The sequence below is a fragment of the Cladosporium halotolerans genome, assembly GCF_011745625.1.
Source record: "Cladosporium halotolerans strain TM138-S3 chromosome Unknown Sca48, whole genome shotgun sequence".
Taxonomy (NCBI): domain Eukaryota; kingdom Fungi; phylum Ascomycota; class Dothideomycetes; order Cladosporiales; family Cladosporiaceae; genus Cladosporium; species Cladosporium halotolerans.
This window is the reverse complement of record NW_027191499.1, coordinates 1-18,238: the sequence shown is the minus strand read 5'-3', so window position 1 is coordinate 18,238 and position 18,238 is coordinate 1. Positions and strand designations below refer to the sequence as shown.

At 58.2% G+C, this 18,238-nt stretch overlaps 8 protein-coding genes across 8 annotated transcripts; 2 read left to right on the top strand and 6 right to left on the bottom strand.

Moving 5' to 3' along the window:
* Nucleotides 1-1,415: 1,415 nt before the first annotated feature.
* Nucleotides 1,416-4,307, bottom strand: WHR41_08694 (uncharacterized protein). Its single transcript, XM_069377298.1, has 2 exons — nucleotides 4,223-4,307; nucleotides 1,416-3,713 (listed from the first exon to the last, which is right to left on the bottom strand). The coding sequence occupies exon 2, from the start codon at nucleotides 3,711-3,713 to the stop codon at nucleotides 1,794-1,796; it is 1,920 nt and encodes a 639-aa protein (XP_069225648.1). The 5' UTR covers nucleotides 4,223-4,307; the 3' UTR covers nucleotides 1,416-1,793.
* A 1,913-nt stretch (nucleotides 4,308-6,220) lies between these two features.
* Nucleotides 6,221-8,498, bottom strand: pkiA (Pyruvate kinase). The gene is made up of 5 exons (XM_069377297.1): nucleotides 8,360-8,498; nucleotides 8,165-8,295; nucleotides 6,980-8,108; nucleotides 6,607-6,924; nucleotides 6,221-6,512 (listed from the first exon to the last, which is right to left on the bottom strand). The coding sequence occupies exons 2-5, from the start codon at nucleotides 8,283-8,285 to the stop codon at nucleotides 6,497-6,499; spliced, it is 1,584 nt and encodes a 527-aa protein (XP_069225641.1). The 5' UTR covers nucleotides 8,286-8,295; nucleotides 8,360-8,498; the 3' UTR covers nucleotides 6,221-6,496.
* Nucleotides 8,499-8,890: 392 nt separating this feature from the next.
* On the top strand, nucleotides 8,891-10,240 carry WHR41_08692 (uncharacterized protein). The gene is made up of 3 exons (XM_069377296.1): nucleotides 8,891-9,456; nucleotides 9,523-9,605; nucleotides 9,708-10,240. The coding sequence occupies exons 1-3, from the start codon at nucleotides 9,451-9,453 to the stop codon at nucleotides 9,847-9,849; spliced, it is 231 nt and encodes a 76-aa protein (XP_069225642.1). The 5' UTR covers nucleotides 8,891-9,450; the 3' UTR covers nucleotides 9,850-10,240.
* A 48-nt stretch (nucleotides 10,241-10,288) lies between these two features.
* WHR41_08691 (uncharacterized protein) lies at nucleotides 10,289-10,762 on the bottom strand (the record flags this gene model as incomplete). The annotated part of the gene is made up of 1 exon (XM_069377295.1): nucleotides 10,289-10,762. The coding sequence occupies one exon, from the start codon at nucleotides 10,760-10,762 to the stop codon at nucleotides 10,289-10,291; it is 474 nt and encodes a 157-aa protein (XP_069225643.1).
* Nucleotides 10,763-11,214: 452 nt separating this feature from the next.
* On the top strand, nucleotides 11,215-12,171 carry WHR41_08690 (uncharacterized protein; the record flags this gene model as incomplete). Its single annotated transcript, XM_069377294.1, has 1 exon — nucleotides 11,215-12,171. One exon carries the CDS (start codon nucleotides 11,215-11,217, stop codon nucleotides 12,169-12,171), a length of 957 nt encoding a protein of 318 aa, XP_069225644.1.
* An 85-nt stretch (nucleotides 12,172-12,256) lies between these two features.
* Nucleotides 12,257-13,228, bottom strand: WHR41_08689 (uncharacterized protein; the record flags this gene model as incomplete). Its single annotated transcript, XM_069377293.1, has 1 exon — nucleotides 12,257-13,228. The coding sequence occupies one exon, from the start codon at nucleotides 13,226-13,228 to the stop codon at nucleotides 12,257-12,259; it is 972 nt and encodes a 323-aa protein (XP_069225676.1).
* Nucleotides 13,229-13,745: 517 nt separating this feature from the next.
* PIL1 (Sphingolipid long chain base-responsive protein PIL1) lies at nucleotides 13,746-15,425 on the bottom strand. The gene is made up of 4 exons (XM_069377292.1): nucleotides 15,075-15,425; nucleotides 14,882-15,018; nucleotides 14,645-14,828; nucleotides 13,746-14,592 (listed from the first exon to the last, which is right to left on the bottom strand). Exons 1-4 carry the CDS (start codon nucleotides 15,190-15,192, stop codon nucleotides 13,991-13,993), a joined length of 1,041 nt encoding a protein of 346 aa, XP_069225675.1. The 5' UTR covers nucleotides 15,193-15,425; the 3' UTR covers nucleotides 13,746-13,990.
* A 1,869-nt stretch (nucleotides 15,426-17,294) lies between these two features.
* On the bottom strand, nucleotides 17,295-18,104 carry WHR41_08687 (uncharacterized protein; the record flags this gene model as incomplete). The annotated part of the gene is made up of 1 exon (XM_069377291.1): nucleotides 17,295-18,104. One exon carries the CDS (start codon nucleotides 18,102-18,104, stop codon nucleotides 17,295-17,297), a length of 810 nt encoding a protein of 269 aa, XP_069225674.1.
* Nucleotides 18,105-18,238: the final 134 nt, after the last annotated feature.

Sequence of the window (18,238 nt, the reverse complement as noted above, 5' to 3'; positions counted from 1 at the left end):
GCGATGAGTGGTGGGGGACCGGAGCGGCGGTTATGGCACATGGTTGGTGATGGTAAAGTTTGGTGATCGGGTTTCGTGTCTGAGTTGTGCTTGGAAGAAGAGGGTTCGATTTGAGTTGTATTTGGGTTTGGGTTAGATTTGATTTGGGTTGGATGAGATTTGGTGAGAACTGGAATATATGCTGCGTGGTTGCTGTGGTGCGGATATATCAAAGACAAAAAGTGGACTCGGGTTGAAGGCCGTTGGTGGGCAACGTTGATGTGAGACAGAGCGAGATCGCAGTATGGAAGGTCGTCAAGACTTATGCAAGCTATAGTGTGAACCAGGCAACAGTATTGGAAGCAGCCATTGGCAGTGGAATTTATTTCTCAGAACCTTGAAGCTATTGCTTGGGTGCGTAGCAGGCGGAGCTCTTGCTTTCGGCCGACAGGAAACGTTCGTCCGCAACCTGCAACCTGCGCCACCGCCATCTCGCAGACACACCCTTTTCAAGGAATAGCTCTAAAGGCACGATCGCTGCCTTCCATACCCGTTGGATTTCATCAGAGCCAAACAAACGTCTACCGAGTCCATCATGGCCGGCTTCAACGGCCGTAGGTGAGTGGTCGACGGATTGATTTCGATGGCAAGCTCACCTCAGACGCCGACTCCAACTTTTGGACAACTGCAACTCCTGCAGGAACCATCCGCTTGGACCAAACTAATGGTAAATGTCCAGCCGACTGATCTTTTATTCTGCAGGTTTCTGTGCTCCTACTCACGCTCTGGCCTTTCTCCGACTCGCCACGGATGAACTCGAGCGCATCGTCCACTGCGTCCTTGCCGTAGTGTTTGACGTAATTGTGCATCCTGATAAAGTCGAGAGAGCCGTTGAGCATGCAGTTGACGCCGGTGATTCTCGTGTAGATGACCTTGCCTTGGGCGTCTCTGCGATCACCGAGCTCATGGGCGACGTTGATGAACAGGTCTGTCAGTTCCGCGCCGACTTTGATAAAAGCATCGTTCGCAGCCACGTCGAAAAGACCGCTACGTTCAAGAGTGACTTTGGTTGCTGCTGCGGGTCAGTGATGTTGCCAATCGTTCATCAGAGTATGCATGTCGTTACCAAGCGCCACGGTGTGATCCACGTGCTCCGACATGACGGTCTTGGTTTGTCGGGTTGATGTATAAGTGGGTGTGCGTAAAGCGAGTGAAGCAAACTCTGTGGTTGTCTGAATATGTGATCGCTTCACTTGCTCGATGCGCGTGCCTGATGCGCGTGCCAAGCTCTCACACTTCACTTACAAGCTGTATCCCAGGCTTCACGCGTTCGACATTATCACATCCAATACCACATCCAAGGATGATTCGAGACCTATCGCAGACTTCAATGACCCGGACGCAACGACGCAACCACTCAAGAGCCGTAACCTGTTTAGAGAACATACACTCCATCGCAAAAGTACATTTCAACTCACTTGAGAACGATTGGTATATAGAAAGTGTCTCGCTCTAAAAATTTCGCTCTCAATCGTCTCTCAATCCTCGCTCTCACCAGCTCATTCCCAACAGCAGCAAACTCGAGCACCACGCAATGCAAAGCCATGCACGCTAGCGCCGAAAATGTAAAGTAAAAAGTGACAAGAGTAAACGTACAAACAAAGTAGTTCTCGCTTCAACGCGATCGAAAACAAGAGAAAAAAGCCGGTCCTCCTTCCAAATCTTTTTCCTTGCATTCCTTCCTTCCTTCCTACTATCCCCGGCCATCAGACCACATCCTCACTTCTGAGGCCTCGGCGTGATTCTCAATGCAATCACCGAATGCCATCCCCACCGAAAGCAGGCGTGCTCTCAAGCGCAGGAGCAGTCTTCTCCTCACCATCACCCTCTCCCGCAGCAACATGCTGCGGCGTAGCAGCACCACCATTCTCCACAACCTTCTCCTTCTCGAGCTCAGGCTCCGGCTGCGGCTCAGTCTCAGCAGCCTTAACCTCCTCAGCCGGGACCGGAACATCCGGGATCTCCGTCTCCTCGGCGCCCTTCCCATTCAGCTGCACCTGCGCCTCCTCAACACCAGCCTTCTCCTCAACCTCCTTGACAGGCTTCGTCGCCGCGCCAGCCCTCGCAGCGGGCTTCGCAGCGCCGTTGACCCTGGCCGAAGCCGAAGCTCCCGCAGCAGCAGCAGGTTTCTTCGCAACGCTCTTCGTCCTGCGCGGCGGACTCTTAGGCTCCGACGCGACCCTGTCGTGGCTCTTCTGCGCGGACGACGCGGTGGGGCGCATCATGCGCTCGAGGAAACTGCTGTCCGGCACGGCGGAGGAAGCGGTGGATTTGCGGGGAGCGGGGCCCGAAGTCCGAGAATCGGGGCGGGCGGCGGTGGAAGTGCGCGCCGAAGCTGTGGAGGAGCGGGCGGCGGGTTTGGAAGTTGAGACTTGGGGTTTGGGCGGGGCGCGGGTCGCGGTGGTGGAGGGCCGGGAGGTGGTGGCGGGCTTGGAAGTGGTGTCTGGTTCGTGGCGGGCGCGTGAGGCGGCTGTCGGGGCGGTGAGGTGGGAGGGGAGGTTGATTGGTTTGGTAGTCTCGCGGGGCTGCGGTTTAGCGGCGGGTTTGACGGTGTTGGATTCGCGGCGGCCGCGTGCGGATGAGGCTGCTGTTGGGGCCGTCAGGGAGCTGCGGCTGGATTTGCGGTCCATGGGTTGCTTGGGGCCTCCAATGGGCGAGAGGGGGGATTTGCTGGACGAGGGCGATTTGGGATTGGATGGAGGGGACTTTAGGCTCGCGTCGGGTGTCTTCCGGGGAGGTGTCGAGTTGAGAGGTCCAGGCTTGTCACCGGTGGCCTTCCTAGGCGAGGTTGTTGAGGCTGGAGGAGCTTCGGTCGGCGCGCTCTGGACGTTCTGGGCAGGCTTTGAGACGGACTTTTGGGGAGCAGTTTTAGCCTGAGGTGTGGCCTTGGCAGTAGATTGCGGCACCAGGTGACTCTTCGCCGGAGTCGTCTCGTTGGTCTTGTTGTGCGGTCTGAGATCCTCGGCGACCGGTGGGAGTGCCTCGCCACCGCTGACGGCGTTCTCATTGTCCGGGAGGGCAGGCTTCATAGAGCCCCGCTCCTCCTCAACACCAGTGACAGGCTTGTCCGGGTTAGCAGGAGGCTCGTTCTCGGCCAGCACGTTCTTGTCATGAGAAGTCTGCGTCGACTCTTGCTCCTTTGGTTCCGTCTGAGCCTTTGCCTTGTTCTCGTCCTCCTCATCGGGCGGCGGGAGCTCCATTTCGCTGAGTTTGCTAGCGGCGTGGTCGATGACACCCATAGCCTGGTCTTCCCTGACCTCGACGGCGGGGGTGCTGGCAACGCTCTCCATGGCGCCCTCAGTATCGACGATGTTCGGGTCCGAGGATCGCCTTTCCCTCTCGTTGGAGATCTCCTTCTTTAGCGCGGAGATGGCGTCGGCGGGGATGTCATTGGAAGTGAAGCTCTGGGTCCTGGCCTCGAAAGCGCTGGCACGCTTTGCGTGGCTTGTCGGTTCGTGCTTGGGCGGGGAGGAGGCGGCGGGGTCCATGATGGGATGCTGGACGTTGATGAAGCTGGCGCGGACTTTGGAAAGGGGCCTTCCGTTGGCGTCTGCAGCGTTGAAGCGGCCGGAGGGAGAGCGGCCGCGGGCGTCGTCGTCGTTGTCTTGGTTTGCTTTGTTCTCGAAGAGGGTGCGGAGGTTGCGGACGGCGGATGAGGATCGCTGTTCGGGCATGGCTGTGAGGGAGGAAGAAAGGGTCTATCAGCACTCGCACTTTCCCCGGGATGACGTGTGATTGCGCATGCGGAGGGAAAGGGTCGCGGCGCAGGCGGGTGGGTGGGTGGGTGGTGGTATTGCGGGATGGCAGCTGCAGGAATGGAGGACGAGGATGTGTGCAGCTCGGACTGCGGCGACGACTGTGGCAGTCGAGAGTCGAGAGCGTGCGGCTCACATGCGCGACTCGTGGTGCGGATGTGGTGCAGCAGAGCACGCCCGGCCACGCGCTGAAACAGCCAGGGGGCGGCCAGGCACAGGCATGCAGCACCACCTTCGCCGCACACCAGCCGCCCGGCAATCACACACACTCACAGTCAAAGGCAAAGCTGTGGCAGGCAGCCAGCCCTGTGAGCTACGCGGCGAGGCGGCCGAGCACTCACTCCTCCTCCACGGGGACACGCGGTCGTGGCAAGGCTGGGCGCCATGGGAGGGCATTGGGGGATCACTGCAGGAGGGGAGGAACTCACAAGAGCTGTATGACGGGAGCGTGATGCTTCGGTGCTGCAGCAAGCAAGATCACCACAACAGACACCAAACTGTGAGAAAGGCACAAGGTAGAAGTGGCGAGTTCGTTTCGGCTGGCGGCGCCGAGGGCGATGAAGCAACAATTGTTTGGCGAGATGAAGGAAAAAGGGGCGGTGATGTCATGTCAACAACATTGCCCTCCGCAAGGGTAAAGGGTCATCTCCGGTCGTCGTCTTCACTCCACGTCTTCATCCATCCCTTGACTTTGACACCCTGTCGATCATCGGATATGCTTTTTGAGTGTAAAAGTAAAGGAAAATGAACTCTCACGGCTTCGTGAATCTCATCCCCTAGCATCCCGCATATTAAAGCTTCGGGCAGACATCGATATGTTTGCACAACCCCTCTATATACAGCCATTGACGGTACATGGAACCTAATCAATCACACCTCAATTTTGCCCACTCATCCCACGAATTGCGACATTCTCAAGACAAACACCGCAGGATCACTACCCCTCAAACTCAATACTTGACATTCCCAATCCATTGGCTCCCTCAAGCCACGCACTAGCCCTCGGCCGCAGAAAGTCAGCCTCGCGAGCTTGTCACACCAAAGCCAAATCAAGCCAGGGTCAACCGCGAGAACGATTGGATCCATTCCCACGGCAACTAACGGAGGGCCGCATGTTGCGCGCTTCAGACGGCCAATACCAACGCAGTAGCCGTATTGAGCTTGATGCATCCAGAGTGCCGGATATTGAGCAGCTGTTGGGGACCGCTGCTACCTAAGCGAATCCTGGCGGGCATGCGTGTCCGGTACAAAAGCGTGCACTCACGTCCAGCGCGGGAGCGTGTGCTTTGAATAGCAAGAAGCTCATTCTGCTGTAAGGATGAAGCCATGCGACTCTCTGAGCATCTGCAAGCTACAAAGCAACCACCTCAACAGCTCCAAGGCTAAATTCAAATTTCATAGGTCCATACCTGCGCACAGCTAGCACCTGGCAGCAAAGCACACGCGGAGCGGCTGAGCCCGACGTCACACTTATAGACGTTTGGGCGAGGATCTGCAGGTCCGCCAGATGAGCACAAGATAGCATTGACGGCAGCATTCCGCCAGGCGTCAATGCTAGCTCTCACAGAGCAGGCATTCGAGCTTGACGAAATCCGAAGTCTGCAACGCAATCCGTGAATCGAGAGGCCTTGGTTTTATTACTAGTCAAACACAAACGACTCTCAGCGCCAACCCAATCCTGCGTGCTCACGACGAGACACCGTTCACGAATCTCAGACAGCCCTCGAAGTGAAAGCAAGTAAACATCCATAGGCCCATACCATGACAGCGCTAGCGCCTGCTCGCGTACCATCTCAGGTCCCATGCTGCATAGCCAAGGGTCAACCAGAGCCCACAAGCCCAGCCCACTGATCCCAGCCCACAGATTGAAAAGCGCAAATCTACAGGCTCACTGCTGACGCCCCGCCGGCGCGGCAGCACTGAGAACATTCTTCCGCGGCAACGACCATCACGTACATAAAAGCGAAATGTGAATCCGCGCGCAACCGCCCCACCGACGCCCAGCCGCAGCAACCCGCGCAGCACGACTCACCATCGTTGCACAGCGCGCCGCTTGGGGCACAAGGTATTGATATCCAGCATCCCGCCTGCAAGCAGCCGTGCCACCGTCCAATACGCAGTCCGCGACAATACCTACAAGTGGGACTGGGTTGGGGGATTTGAGCGAATCCTGGAGGCACTGTATTGTAAAAGGTGGAATTTTTGCCACGGCGTGGTTCCCGATATATCGAGCCCATGGGAAGTGGATGGGGAGGTCTCTGTTCGCTTTTTGGTGGGTGTGGGCGTGGGCTCTCTGGCTGGATGGTGGAGTGGACGACGACGAGCAGCCAGCAGCCGATCGACGCCGGTACTAACTTCGCCGATGGATCTACCTAAAAGCCAGAAGAAGCAGTGGATGCGTAGCAGATGATCGGTGGGAAAAGAGGCAGAATGAATCCGAAACTCGTTGGTATCTCATACGTATAAACTCTAGCTTCTCTCTCTCGCCTGCCTGCCCTCTAGCATCCTTTCCGAGCAGTCATCAAAAAGAGAACGAAACACCCTTAAACAAAAACTTGGGGGAAAAAAACAACAACAACAACACCGTCTTTGACTCCCTCCGTGCTCGTGAGTATGCTTTTCTTCTCGTCTCTTTTTTTTTTATCCTTCGTCTTCCATCTTGCGCTCATCCGTCAGCTGATGAAAGCCATGCTCAATTCCATCTAAGCGTTCTGGTCCCTGTCATCCCATCAAAGTCAGCACACGCACCCCTCACCAAAAAAAACAAGAAATCAAAAACAAAACAGAAAAAAATCACTCAGGGTCATCATACAATCCCAAATCGAGCTCAGCCGGCACGACGCGCAGCGTGTTAGTGTGTCCGAGGCCGCCCCTCCAGCCCTGCACGCAAACGACGGCATCGCCCTGCTGGAGCACACCCAGCTTGAGGGCGTTGCTGATGCCCCACTTGAGGCGCTTGTCGACGTCCTCCTGCCAGGGGACCTGCTTGAAGTCGGGCTTCTCCTCGTTGTAGTGGAAGGGGTAGACGCCGCGGTAGAGGTGGGAGTAGCGCGAGGCGACGGCGTTGCGGGTGACCATGATGATGGGGCAGACGGGGCGGTACTTGGAGACGAGGCGGGCGGTGTTGCCGCTGGGAGGAGTAAGTTAGTGGGGTTGGGGTTTGGAGGATGGACGATGGGACTCACGAGGTGGAGAGGACGAGGATGGCGCCAGCGTTCTGCTCGAGAGAGGCGGAGACGGCGGCCATGGCGCAGGTCTCGGTGGTGGGGACGGGGCGGGGAGCGAGGCTGCGAAGCTCGTCGAAAGCGTTGACGTAGGGGATGGCGACCTCGGCGAGGAGGCAGGTCTCGTGCATCATGGTGACAGACTCCTTGGGGTAGTTGCCCTTGGCGGTCTCGCCAGAAAGCATGACGCAGTCGGCACCGTCGAGGACGGCGTTGCCAACGTCGGAGACCTCAGCACGGGTCGGGCGGGGGTTGTAGGTCATGCTCTCGAGCATCTGGGTGGCGCAAATGACGGGCTTGCCGGCGATGTTGCACTTGGTGATCATCATCTTCTGGGCGATGAAGACCTGGGCGGGAGGGATCTCGATACCGAGGTCACCACGGGCGACCATGACACCGTCGGTCTCCTTGAGGATCTCGTCGAAGTTGTTGACACCCTGCTGGTTCTCGATCTTGGCAATGATCTGGACGTCCTTGCCCTCCTCGCCGAGGACCTCGCGGATGGCGAGGATGTCCTCGGGACGGCGGATGAAAGAGGCGAAGACCATGTCGACCTTGTTCTTGACACCGAACTTGAGGTCGGCCTTGTCCTTCTCGGACAGAGCGGGAAGGTCGATGTCGGTCTTGGGGAGGTTGACACCCTTCTTGGAGGAGATCTTGCCGTTGTTGACGGCCTTGCAGCGGAGGGTCTTGTCGTCGACGACGTCGAGGACCTCGAAGGCGAGGACACCGTCGTCGACGTAGATTGTGCGGCCCTTCTGGATGACCTTTGTGATGTTCTTGTAGTCGACGTACATGTTCTCGGCGTCGGAGGCGATGGCGTACTTGTCGTCGGTGGTGATGTTCATCTCGGTGCCGGCGGCGATGGGGATGTCCTCATCGTTGGGGGTGTTGCCGGTGCGGATCTCGGGGCCCTTGGTGTCGAGGGCAATGGCGACGGGACGGCCGGCCTGGGTGGCCTCGGCCTTGCGGGCGTTGTCGATGACGGACTGGTGGTAGTCGTAGCTGCCGTGGGAGAAGTTCATGCGGACGACGTTCATGCCGGCGGTGCGGAGCATGTTCATCTTCTCGGGCGAGTTGGTCTTGGGGCCTGAGGGGAGGGTCAGCTGGAGCTCGTTTGGATGGTCGGAGCGTGCAAGACCGTACCGATGGTGCAGATGATGCTGGTGCGGCGGAACTCGCGCGGAGGCTTGTACTCGGTGTTGAGGTTGGACAGCCATTCGGCGCGCGTCTTGCCGAAGGCCTGGTGGTCCAGAGAGCTGGCCATTGTGTGTGGACTGGAGTGGTGATGGTCAGCGGACGGTGCCCCTCACTGGGGAAATGTGGTGGTTGAGGGCGTACGGTCGCGCGGGACTCTGCGGCGGAGAATGGGAGGACGGGCGAGCTCTGGCTCTGGGTGTGCGAGAGGGAGAGGATGCGGAGGGAGTGGTGCGGGCGAGTGGGCGGTGGTGGTGGTGTCGCGGTGCGGTGAGGTGGATTTCTTTTTTATGCGCTGAGGGCAGCGCGCAGCTGGCAGCCGGCCCCGCTATGCTGGCTGGCTGGCTGGCTGGCGGGCACGAGGCGGCGGCGACTCAACGAGACGAGCTGGCCCTGCTAATCTACAGCCAAGCGACCGCCCACCACCCGCCGATCTGCCTCAACTCAATGCGGTGGCAGGATGGCGTGTGTGTATGTTTGTTATTTTATTCTCGGTAACATCAAGCATTCATGGCATTGATCAATCAATTGAACGATTATTCAGTCCCCATTCCATGGATTGTTCGCACAATGTGGTGATCCGGACACCAGGCCACGCTTCCCCGCTGGGGAGCAGGGCGCGAAACGTAAGGCGTGTGATTAAGGCCAACTGTGATATGCACCCTCATCAATCCCAGTCCCTACAGGCCAACTATGATATGCACCCTCACTCCTCATCATCCCCACCGGCCCACGCGCATATCTCATTCGACAGCCACAGCCACGACCGTACTGTACAGACCTTAGCCTCCTTCATCAGTACTAGCAACAATACTGCCTGCCCCGTGGATGATCAAATTGGGTGTGTCTTCGGTTGGGCGCCCGCCGCAGCCGCTCGTGCCTGCGTCTCGGTCCTCCATCGGCCGTTCCCACGGCTGACGGGACCTGCTGAGCTGCTGTGAGCTGCTCTTCAACCAAAAAGCCTGAGGCGCGAGCTCAAATCTCGGGGTCCGGCAGCGCTTTTTAGCCTACTGCAAAACCCCGAGCCTGACGCCTCAGGCAGACACACTAGGTAGCTCTCCAAGCACTCGGTCCGCCTCAGGCAGCAACATCCGCTGGCCGCCGTCTCCGCTGTCTCGTGCTCAGCAACCGCATGCGCATCCGGTAAACAACCGCCTGCGATCCAACCAGCCCAACACCTCCGCCGACAACACAAACACGCAAGTTCGCCCACGAATCGCTATCGCACGCCAACCATGGTGGTACCCCACCCCTCCCATCCAACCCCCAACACCTCCCAAAAACTAACCACCACCCGCCCTCACCAGCTCGGCCGCCTGACCCACTTCGCCTTCGACGCAGTCCTCGTCTCCGCCTTCCTCGCCGGCGTCAAGCGCAGCACAGGTCTCACGTACGTCTCCCTCGCCTCCTCCAAACCGCGCCTAGCGCCGCGCCCAGCGCAAAAAAAAAACAAGCAGAGCAACCGTTTCTGACGCCTCGTCTGACATCACAGCCCTAGCCTCAAATCAGACACCCTCACCGAGTCGCCCGGCATCCGCAAGTGGATCGACAGCTACCTCTGGGTTGGAGAGACGGTCATGGATCAGAGTGTTGCTGTCATGGGGAGCAGTGGGTATTTTGAGAGGACGAGGTGATTTGGGGGGACATTCCATGAAGTGTCAACGGAAACGAAGGATGGAAACTTGCGCTCAGACGCTATGATGGACAAGCTTGCCGCTATGCTCCGACTTCACGAAGAGAGGGTTCAAGCACGACCTGGGATTCTCTGCTCCGAAGGGGATATCTGTTGTATTGATTCGCACGGACGCGGGCGTTCGGGGAGAGAGAGTGTACGGTGTTATCATTCCCAGCTCTCAGCCAGTCAGTCATATTACAGCTCGCGCGAGCGGTCAGTCGCCGCCGCGTGATTTTTTTGCGGTCTACTGTACATCTTTGCGCCGCTGTCTCTTTGAACCGTCATCCGCATCCAAGTATTGTATCTCTCGGGCCAAGCCGTCCAAGCAAGCGCATAGCATTCCTTCACAACCAGTCCACCCCTAGTCCCACGCAACGTGCTCTCCAACCGCACAAAAATCAATCATGCTCCTGCGCCAACTCCTCCATCCTCACAACGCCCATCTCCAACTCCCTAACCCGCTGCCCAATCCTCCTGCGCACCTCCTCCGCCAGCTCGCGATCCTCCCCCTCGACAACAGCCCTGTACGCCTCGAGGACCTTCTCCAGCTCCTCGCGCGCCGCGTTCCGGTCGTCCTGCGCGTACACCGTCTGCTTCTCCGTCTCCTCCATGGCGATCTCGAACTCGTCCTGCGCCGTCGCGTAGAGCTCGGTGATTTCTTCGATGCGGGCGTCGGCGGCGCTGGGGCCGGAAGAGGGGGCTGTGGAGGCTGCGCGGCGGTGGAGGAGCGGTTGGTGGATGTGCGAGGCGGGGCGGGCAAATTGCTGGGTTTGCAGGAGGGTTCGTGTTGGGCGGATGGAGGTGGTGCTGCGGAGGGGTCGGGTGAGGGCGGCGAGGCGCGTGGTGCGCTGGGCGAGGGTGCGGGGGAGCATGGTTTGAGGGGTTTTTTTTTGTGTTCCTTTGGTGTTTTGATGAGGGTCGTTGGTCTTTAGATGTGCTGGATATAAGGTAATAAATTGTGTGTCGTCTTGTAGGGCCGTTATGCAATGCAGCTGCCGGCCGGTTGACGTCAAGTTCGAGGTCTTGGCGGGCTTGCGGCGACTCGGCTGGATTGTTTGACTCGATCGACAATCTGATATCGTCTAGGGGACATAGACATTTGACTACTGGCACCAGATCGAAGAGCGCTCGCTTAACATACTCTCATTCACCGATTCGATACATCCACGGCCATGGCTTGATTCTCGGGAATCCAAAATGTCATTCACACCACCTCCTACATTTTCATCCAACCATCGATTGGGTCCTTTCAGTCCATCACGGATCATTTCTGGCCCTTGAAGAAGATCCCTAGGAATATCTAATCTTTCAAACAACTTGCAAAATGGGATACTGGAGCTTAGCCATCCTGGTCATCTCGGTCTCCTTCCTGGCTTACAGGAACCCTGAGGCGACCCGAAACGCTTTGCCACCATGGCTGCGATCAAAGAAGGAGGAAAGAGCATCTTCTGAAGAGCAGGCACCGAAACCGTCGTCCACGACGCAGGAAGACGCTAAAACAGAGAAGACAAAAGACGACACACCAGCCTTCAGCGTCTCAGAGCCTCAAGAGTCCGACGAAGGCGACGACAGCACGCCCAAATCAACCGCCGTCCAAACAAAGCAGGACGTACCAACCTTCTCCCTGGATCAGGAACCCTCTAATAACACCGTTCCAACGCCGGCAACCAACTCAACACCTACGCCACCCACCAAGACCAACATGCCCCCACCGTCCAAACCCCCCACATCAACTCTCATGCCCCCTCCGGCCCCCAAACCCAGCACCCTCATGCCGCCGCCCTCCCGCCCAACACCCCTCCCAAACCGCTCTCCAGCCCCCGGCCTCCGCGTCCCCACAACCGGCCCCCTACCCAACCGAGGCCCCCCAGCAAACAGCCAACAACGCGCCGGCGCCTCCTCCTCCGGCCGGGGCAAAATCCTGCTCTCCCCCGGCCACAGCCCCATGGACTGGGCGGCGCTCTCGCGGGATCCCAAAGCCAACCTGGCCGGGGTGCCGGGCCTGCAGCGCGTGACGCCCTCGCAGCTGAAGACCATGACGGGCCGGAAGGGTAAACCGGCCTGGTCGAGCTACATGGGCAAGGTGTACAACATCACGCCGTACCTGCCTTTCCACCCCGGTGGCGAGCCGGAATTGATGAAAGCTGCGGGACGGGACGGGGGGAAACTGTTCATGGAAGTGCACCCGTGGGTCAACTGGGAGGGGATGCTGGGGAGTTGCGTGGTGGGGATTCTAGTTAGTGAGAGCGAAGCGAAAAGCGAGCTGGACGATATGGACTAGGCAGGGTCGTTGTAAACATAATAACTTGTCTATCTCTCTACATCATCGGCCAGCAAACCCTCCCACCCCTCCGCCCCAACCCCACCTACAACCCCTCCTCAACCGCCCTCACCTCCGCCAACAACCCCCTAACGCCCTCCCTCTCCCCCTCCCCAAGCGGCTCATAAGGCCTCCTAGGCCCCAACGCCCTCACCGCCTCCTCCTCCCCCAACCCCGCCGCCCGCGCACTTACCAGCGCAGCCGCAAACTTCGTCCCCGCGATCCCGCTCTTGCAAACCCTCTCCGCCAGCGCCGCCGTGCGATGCAACCCCAGCGCCTCGGCGCTCCTGTCCTCCTTCCAAAGCTCGTAAACGCGCATGCACACCTTCGGCGCGACGTTCGCGAACGCCGCGATGCACCCCGCGCTGCCCACTGCGAGGCCCGCGAGGAGGAAATCGGATTGCCCGCCGAAGACAGAGAACTCGGAAGCAGGCAGCTGCGCCGCGAGACGGGTGATTTTGCCGACGGACGCGCAGGTCAATTTGACGCCGGTGATTTTGCCCGGGTGGGCGAGGGCGAGGGAAGCGATGAGGTCTGAGTCGAGGTCGACGCCGTTCGTGACGCCGGGGAAATTGTACAGAACGATAGGCAGCGGGGACGTGGCGGCGAGGTCGTCGTAGAAGTTGCGGACGACCTTGGGCGAAGTGGCCTTGCCGAAGTAGGCGCAGGGCAGGACGAGGGCGTAGTCTGCGCCCGCGGCGTGGGCGTCGGCGATGAACTCCTTGACCTGCGCGGTGCTGTGGCCGCCGACGCCGGCCATGAGGGGGTAGGCTGGGCCGACGGCTTCGCGGGCGCAGCGGAGGAGGGCGGCGCGCTCGGGGCGGGTGAGGAGGAAGGTTTCGGCGTTGGTGCCGAGGATGACGAGGCCGGTGAGGTGGTGGGAGAGGTAGGCGAAGTATTTGGCCTGGGAGGCGAGATCGAGGGTGTCGGTGGTGTGGTCGAAGAAGGTGAGGGCGGGGGCCCAGACGCCCGGAGCAGGGACGGGGGGTTTGGGGGTTGTGGTGAGGGGGGTTGTCATTTTGGATTTTGATTTTGATTTTGATTTTCGCTTTGGTTTTGGGGTGTTTTGTGGTTGAGTGGTGAGATTCTTGCTTGTTGGGCGTGGGTTGCTCTCACGTCCTCGTTGGGCCGGCGTTTGAAGATGTAGATATACTCGTGATAGAATGAGTGGGTTCGTGGAAGTGATCCCAGGCCTTGAAGATCCAGAATACGCTGCGTGAATTTTTCCAATGCGTGTCGTCGAACCGGATATCAACCAGTAAGTACAACACAGAACGCCGTCCTTCTTTATGAGTAAATGGATGTTGATCCGATGCAGCAATAGCCGACGTCGGTCGGGTATTGCGGGGCCCGGGATGCCTACCGTAGCGTCTCCATCCTCGCCAACAGGCGGCCGTAGGGCGCAACATCCAGGGGCGCTGAATTCCAATGCGACGGGTTTCAATCACAGCACAAACAGGGAAAATCCAATGAGAGAAAGAATAGAATCAAGAGCCATAAAGACATTATGTGGCGCTATCAAATCCAAACTAAAAAAAAAAAAGGGAGGGCATTAACTGGGACCGTAACAATATTAACCCAATCCAATTCCCATCCAGAAGAAAACATCATCAAGTCACGAAGACGACAGGCGCTCTCTGACGCATTGATGTCCGTGGCATTCTCAGTGTTCTTTTCCCTTCGTTTGAAACCCCCAACCGTGGCCTGGGTATACTGCTTTGCTTCTCCTCACATCGTAACAAAGATCACACGCGAACAAGGCTGACACGTCAGGTCGCGCTTAAGCGACGACCTGCTCGCGGCCGCGGGTCTCGCCGTCGGCGGTGGAGGTGGCGACCTCGTCGTCGTCATCCTCGTACTCGTTGGCCTGGTGCTGGCTGGCGGGGATCCAGAGACCGGACTCGCGGTTGTCAAGCTCCTGGTCCTGGCCGGTGAGGTCGTGACCCTCGCCGGTGTTGCGGGCAGCGCGACGCTGGGAGAGAGTGCGAGAGCGCTGGGAGAGGTTGGACTTGACGGCGGCGTTCTGCTCGACCCAGTTGGTGAGGGCATCCTCGCAGTCCTGGATGACGGCCTTGGAGGTCTCGTAGCCGTCGTAGGCCTGGCGGGTCTCGCCAGGGGTAACGGGGGTGTCGTCGACGAGCTCTAGGAGGTGCTTGCCGAAGCCGGCAATGATGGCCATCTTCTCGCTGTGCTCGCGGAGGGCGTCGAACTGGTAGGTGAAGGCGGCCTTCAGCTTCTCGCGGGTGATGTTGGAGAGCTGAGCCTCGGCGACGAGGGACTCAGCCTCAGCGCGGACGAGCTCCTGCTCGAGGACGACGATCTTGGGGCTGTTGGGCTCCTTGTACTTGAGCTGGGCAATCTGGTCGGTGATCTTCTGCTTGCCTGGAAAAATTGTTAGTCGCAGCGGTGGCGCATTCGAATGAAGGAAACGTACGGTCTCTGCTGGGCTGGACGGAAGCCTCAATGTTGCGAATGCTCTTGATGGTCACACGGTACTGGTCGTAGCGGTCGACGAACTGGTCCTCGAGCTCACCAATCTCGTAGATGAGCACACCGAGCTTGTCGGTGACATCGGAGACGTCGTCGTCAAGACCCTCGCCCCAGATGGAAAGTTGTTGCTGCGCGATGTGTTAGGGATGTTTTCTGCAATTGGCAGCTCGTTGATACTTACAGCGACCTCCATACGCTCACGGCCGACGAGCTCCATGGAGCGCATGACGTTCTTCTCCATCTTCACGAGCTGGGAAAGCTTCTTCGCAAGGTCAGGGCCGAAAGCACCGGGGTGAACGGATTTGCGGAAGTTGTGGCCTGCGCGTGTCGCGGTTAGCTGGTGATCAATCGCATGGAGGGATCACAGAACATACCAAGGTTAGCCTTGCCAAAGAGCCTGCCGGCCTTGGTGGAGGAGGAAGGCGGCGGCGGGTTCTGGATCTGCGACGCCGTCGGGGCGCGCGACTGGCGCATGGAGTAGGTGCGGTGCATGATGGCGGTGGTTGTGGAGTTGGTAGTGTGGTGGTGGTGTGGTTAGGTAGGTGGGGATGTTCAAGAATGCGAGATGTGCGGTGGTGGGTGTGTGTATGATGCGGTGTTGGGGGTGCGAGCGAGGAGGCGGAAAATGGATGTATATGGGCGGGAGGTGTGGTGGTCTGTCCGTGCTCTGCGGGATGGGCAGCTACGTCAAGATCGGCGTCAGTGGCTCGCCCTGGCCTTGCACATCGCGCCCGTGCCCCGTGACGCGCCCCACGATCCGTCCCAGGGATTTGCCCGCCCAGCGTCGTCGATCGAGTGTGCGAGCATCAATTGAGTAATCGATTCAAGCCACAATTTACTGCATCCTTCAACGATGTGTGCCCATCAATCCACATCAGTTGTCGCCATCAATCGCCGTCAACAAATCCTCCTCGCGCCAACGCGCAGATCGCCTTGTTCTAGACAGCCGCATGCTGCTGCGGCAACGCCGGCTTCCCGTGCCTCGCCTTGTCGCCGCTAGACGTCACCGGTCCGACCTGGGACGAACTCTACAAGATTATGCCGAGTCACCCACAGACTGCTGTCGCTGTGCGCGCTGCCTCCGTCGAACCCAGTATTTGTGTACACCTGTCTCGCTGTTGAGCGTTGTGCTGATCGGCCCCTGGCGCGGACGTCCGTCGTTCATGGAGACCGCGAACAATGCCACGCCGTGTTGACGGTGGGCCGTTCACAGGGACCCTAGTCGTCTAAGCCACATCTCGAACCCCTGCCAGACGAGATCGCCCCTCAAAAAGACGTTTTGCTCAAGCTGGCCCAGTCGAGACCATCTCGTCCCGTCTGCGTGGAAAGGCTTGCTCGGATGTGTTGCTGACGGCCTGAGGCTGAAGCTGAGGCTCTTCCGTGCTGCCCTACTATGACGTAATCCGGGCCGCCCTCCGTCCTTGGACTCGGCTTCCTGCAAGATAAGGCTGCCATGTACAGACATCACTTGTCGGCAAGGTAAATGTGTTTCGCGTGTATTACGCGCCCAAGACCACAAGCACTGCAAAATCTCCTGCATCGATACCGGTGGAAGTTAATGGGGAGCTTCCTCTCATCCAGAGACGCCACTCCTCAGGAGACCCCTTGGTTGATACCTCGGGAACCCGCCTGCCATATACCGAGATTAATTGTTTTATCGAAACTGGCGCAAGACTCGTATAGCTCAGCTGGCGGCACCCCTCTGGCTCCGGTTATAAACCTGACAAGCTCCAATGAGTGAGGCGATCATAGTAACCCGCGCGCACAACCCGCGCGCATCGCGGAGGTAATAGTGTCGACTGGAAGGGGCATTGACAAGCCAGCTCTCGTGCGTAACGCCCAACCAATTACGAAACTACGCCAAAACGATGGCCTCTCTACCCGCCCAAAACGACAAAAACATACAACAGGCGGGATTCCCAGATGGTCACCCACTCTAGTACTAGTCGCCCGGTTCAGTGCTTATGTATGGCAGAGCGGACGGGATGCCCAGTTCTCACTGACCTATGGTCGTATGTGTCCTCACATTTGAAATTACAATCCTTGAAGGCAAAATTGAAGCCTGCAACTCCGCTGACACGCAGATCGTAGCTGCCGAAGCGTGCCTTCACACTCCAACTTGGTCGTCCTACTCTGCGTACGTTTCGAGCGACTATTGCCACATGCAGCACTTTCAATCGCCACATACTGATTGGAATATCTGGCTTTGGAAGATTGAAATACTGGTACAAGGACTAGTCAATGCGCTATAGATGGCCAGAACCGATTCCCAGGCCATCCAACATATTTGTGTCGGACTCGCGCCTCGAGAGATCATGGAATGGAGAGGTAACGCAAGCTTCACGTAAGTCGGATGAGTACTGTCATACTTGAGAAACGATTCGATTCACATTGGCTACAACTGAAGAAACAACACCCGAGGAAATAGGCAAAGCAAGCTCGAACAAAGAACCTCCGTGAAATCTCACTCTCGCCATGCAGCCAATCTTCCGAGGGCGTCCCTGGCAGGACGAAAAGCATATGTTGTCCGGAAGACAAGCGAGCATCGATCATTTCCACACTTCGTCCCTTGCAGAAATCAGCGTTCAAATCACTCATGTCTTCACCGCTGTCTTTCCACTGTTGTCCGGGATTGCTTCGTCGAACTCCAGATCCCTATGGGTATACGCCGCCGGTTGCCTGTAGCAAACCATCGGCTCACGCGTAGCCATCGGTCGCACGATTTCTTCGTCAGCGTCCGGTGCCTTTGGTGAGATGCCCATCTCGCGAAGACACCACTCGCGGAAAGTCTTCGGCGTGGTGTCGAATATGTGACGAAGCTCCGGGCGGAGCAAATCCTGAGGAATGACCTTAAAACTCGGGTCGCCCGCGCACCGCCAAAAGCCGTCGTCCAGCAGCATGATCGCATGATTGGGATCCATTTCGATACCTTTGGTTTGCTCCGGCAACTTGCGCGCATCCCGACATTTCCACGCCAGCGGATACGCCTCGGGGCTCAGAAAGTTCCGCGTCTGCCACTGCGACCAGTAGGACCTGTCCAGGTGGTCCGGGAAAATCGCCGGGTGCAAGCCAAACATGCGCTGCGTGTACTCGAAGCCCGCCTCGGCGACAAGGGACTCTTCGAAAAAGTCTTCGGTCGAGTTAAAGCCCACGACGTGGTGAACAGCGGCGTGTGCCATCTCGTGCAGCAGCGTGTCGACGAGGCGGAGCCGCAGCAGAGCGAGTTCACCACGGTCGCCGCCGCGGGTGGGTTTGGCTTCGTCGTGGAGCCTCTGATGGATCGATATCATGCTCCCCATGCCCCACTGGCCTGGCACAGGAGCCTTAGGTGTGGCCGAGCCGAGCCATTTGGGCCGCAAGTATCTGGTTCCGACATGGAATGTGACTCGCTTGGACAGCACCATCAGCTCGAAGTCGACGGCCTCCTTCTCGTACTCTGAGCATAGATCTTGAATCTTGATTTTCTCAATCAGATAATCAATCAGGTAATCAATCAATCAGGTCCCTGATTGAGCTCGGACCTGAATAATCAGATTCA

Coding starts and splice junctions, on each gene's coding strand:
- WHR41_08694 (XM_069377298.1), bottom strand. CDS start 3,713: ATGCCCGAACAGCGATCCTCATCCGCCGTCCGCAACCTCCGCACCCTC.
- PIL1 (XM_069377292.1), bottom strand. CDS start 15,192: ATGCACCGCACCTACTCCATGCGCCAGTCGCGCGCCCCGACGGCGTCG. Junction 14,829..14,881: donor GTGAGCGTATGGAGGTCGCT/GTAAGTATCAAC, acceptor CACATCGCGCAG/CAACAACTTTCCATCTGGGG. Junction 14,593..14,644: donor CGTCCAGCCCAGCAGAGACC/GTACGTTTCCTT, acceptor CAATTTTTCCAG/GCAAGCAGAAGATCACCGAC.
- pkiA (XM_069377297.1), bottom strand. CDS start 8,285: ATGGCCAGCTCTCTGGACCACCAGGCCTTCGGCAAGACGCGCGCCGAA. Junction 8,109..8,164: donor CAGCATCATCTGCACCATCG/GTACGGTCTTGC, acceptor CCCTCCCCTCAG/GCCCCAAGACCAACTCGCCC. Junction 6,925..6,979: donor ATCCTCGTCCTCTCCACCTC/GTGAGTCCCATC, acceptor TACTCCTCCCAG/CGGCAACACCGCCCGCCTCG.
- WHR41_08692 (XM_069377296.1), top strand. Junction 9,606..9,707: donor AAGCGCAGCACAGGTCTCAC/GTACGTCTCCCT, acceptor CTGACATCACAG/CCCTAGCCTCAAATCAGACA.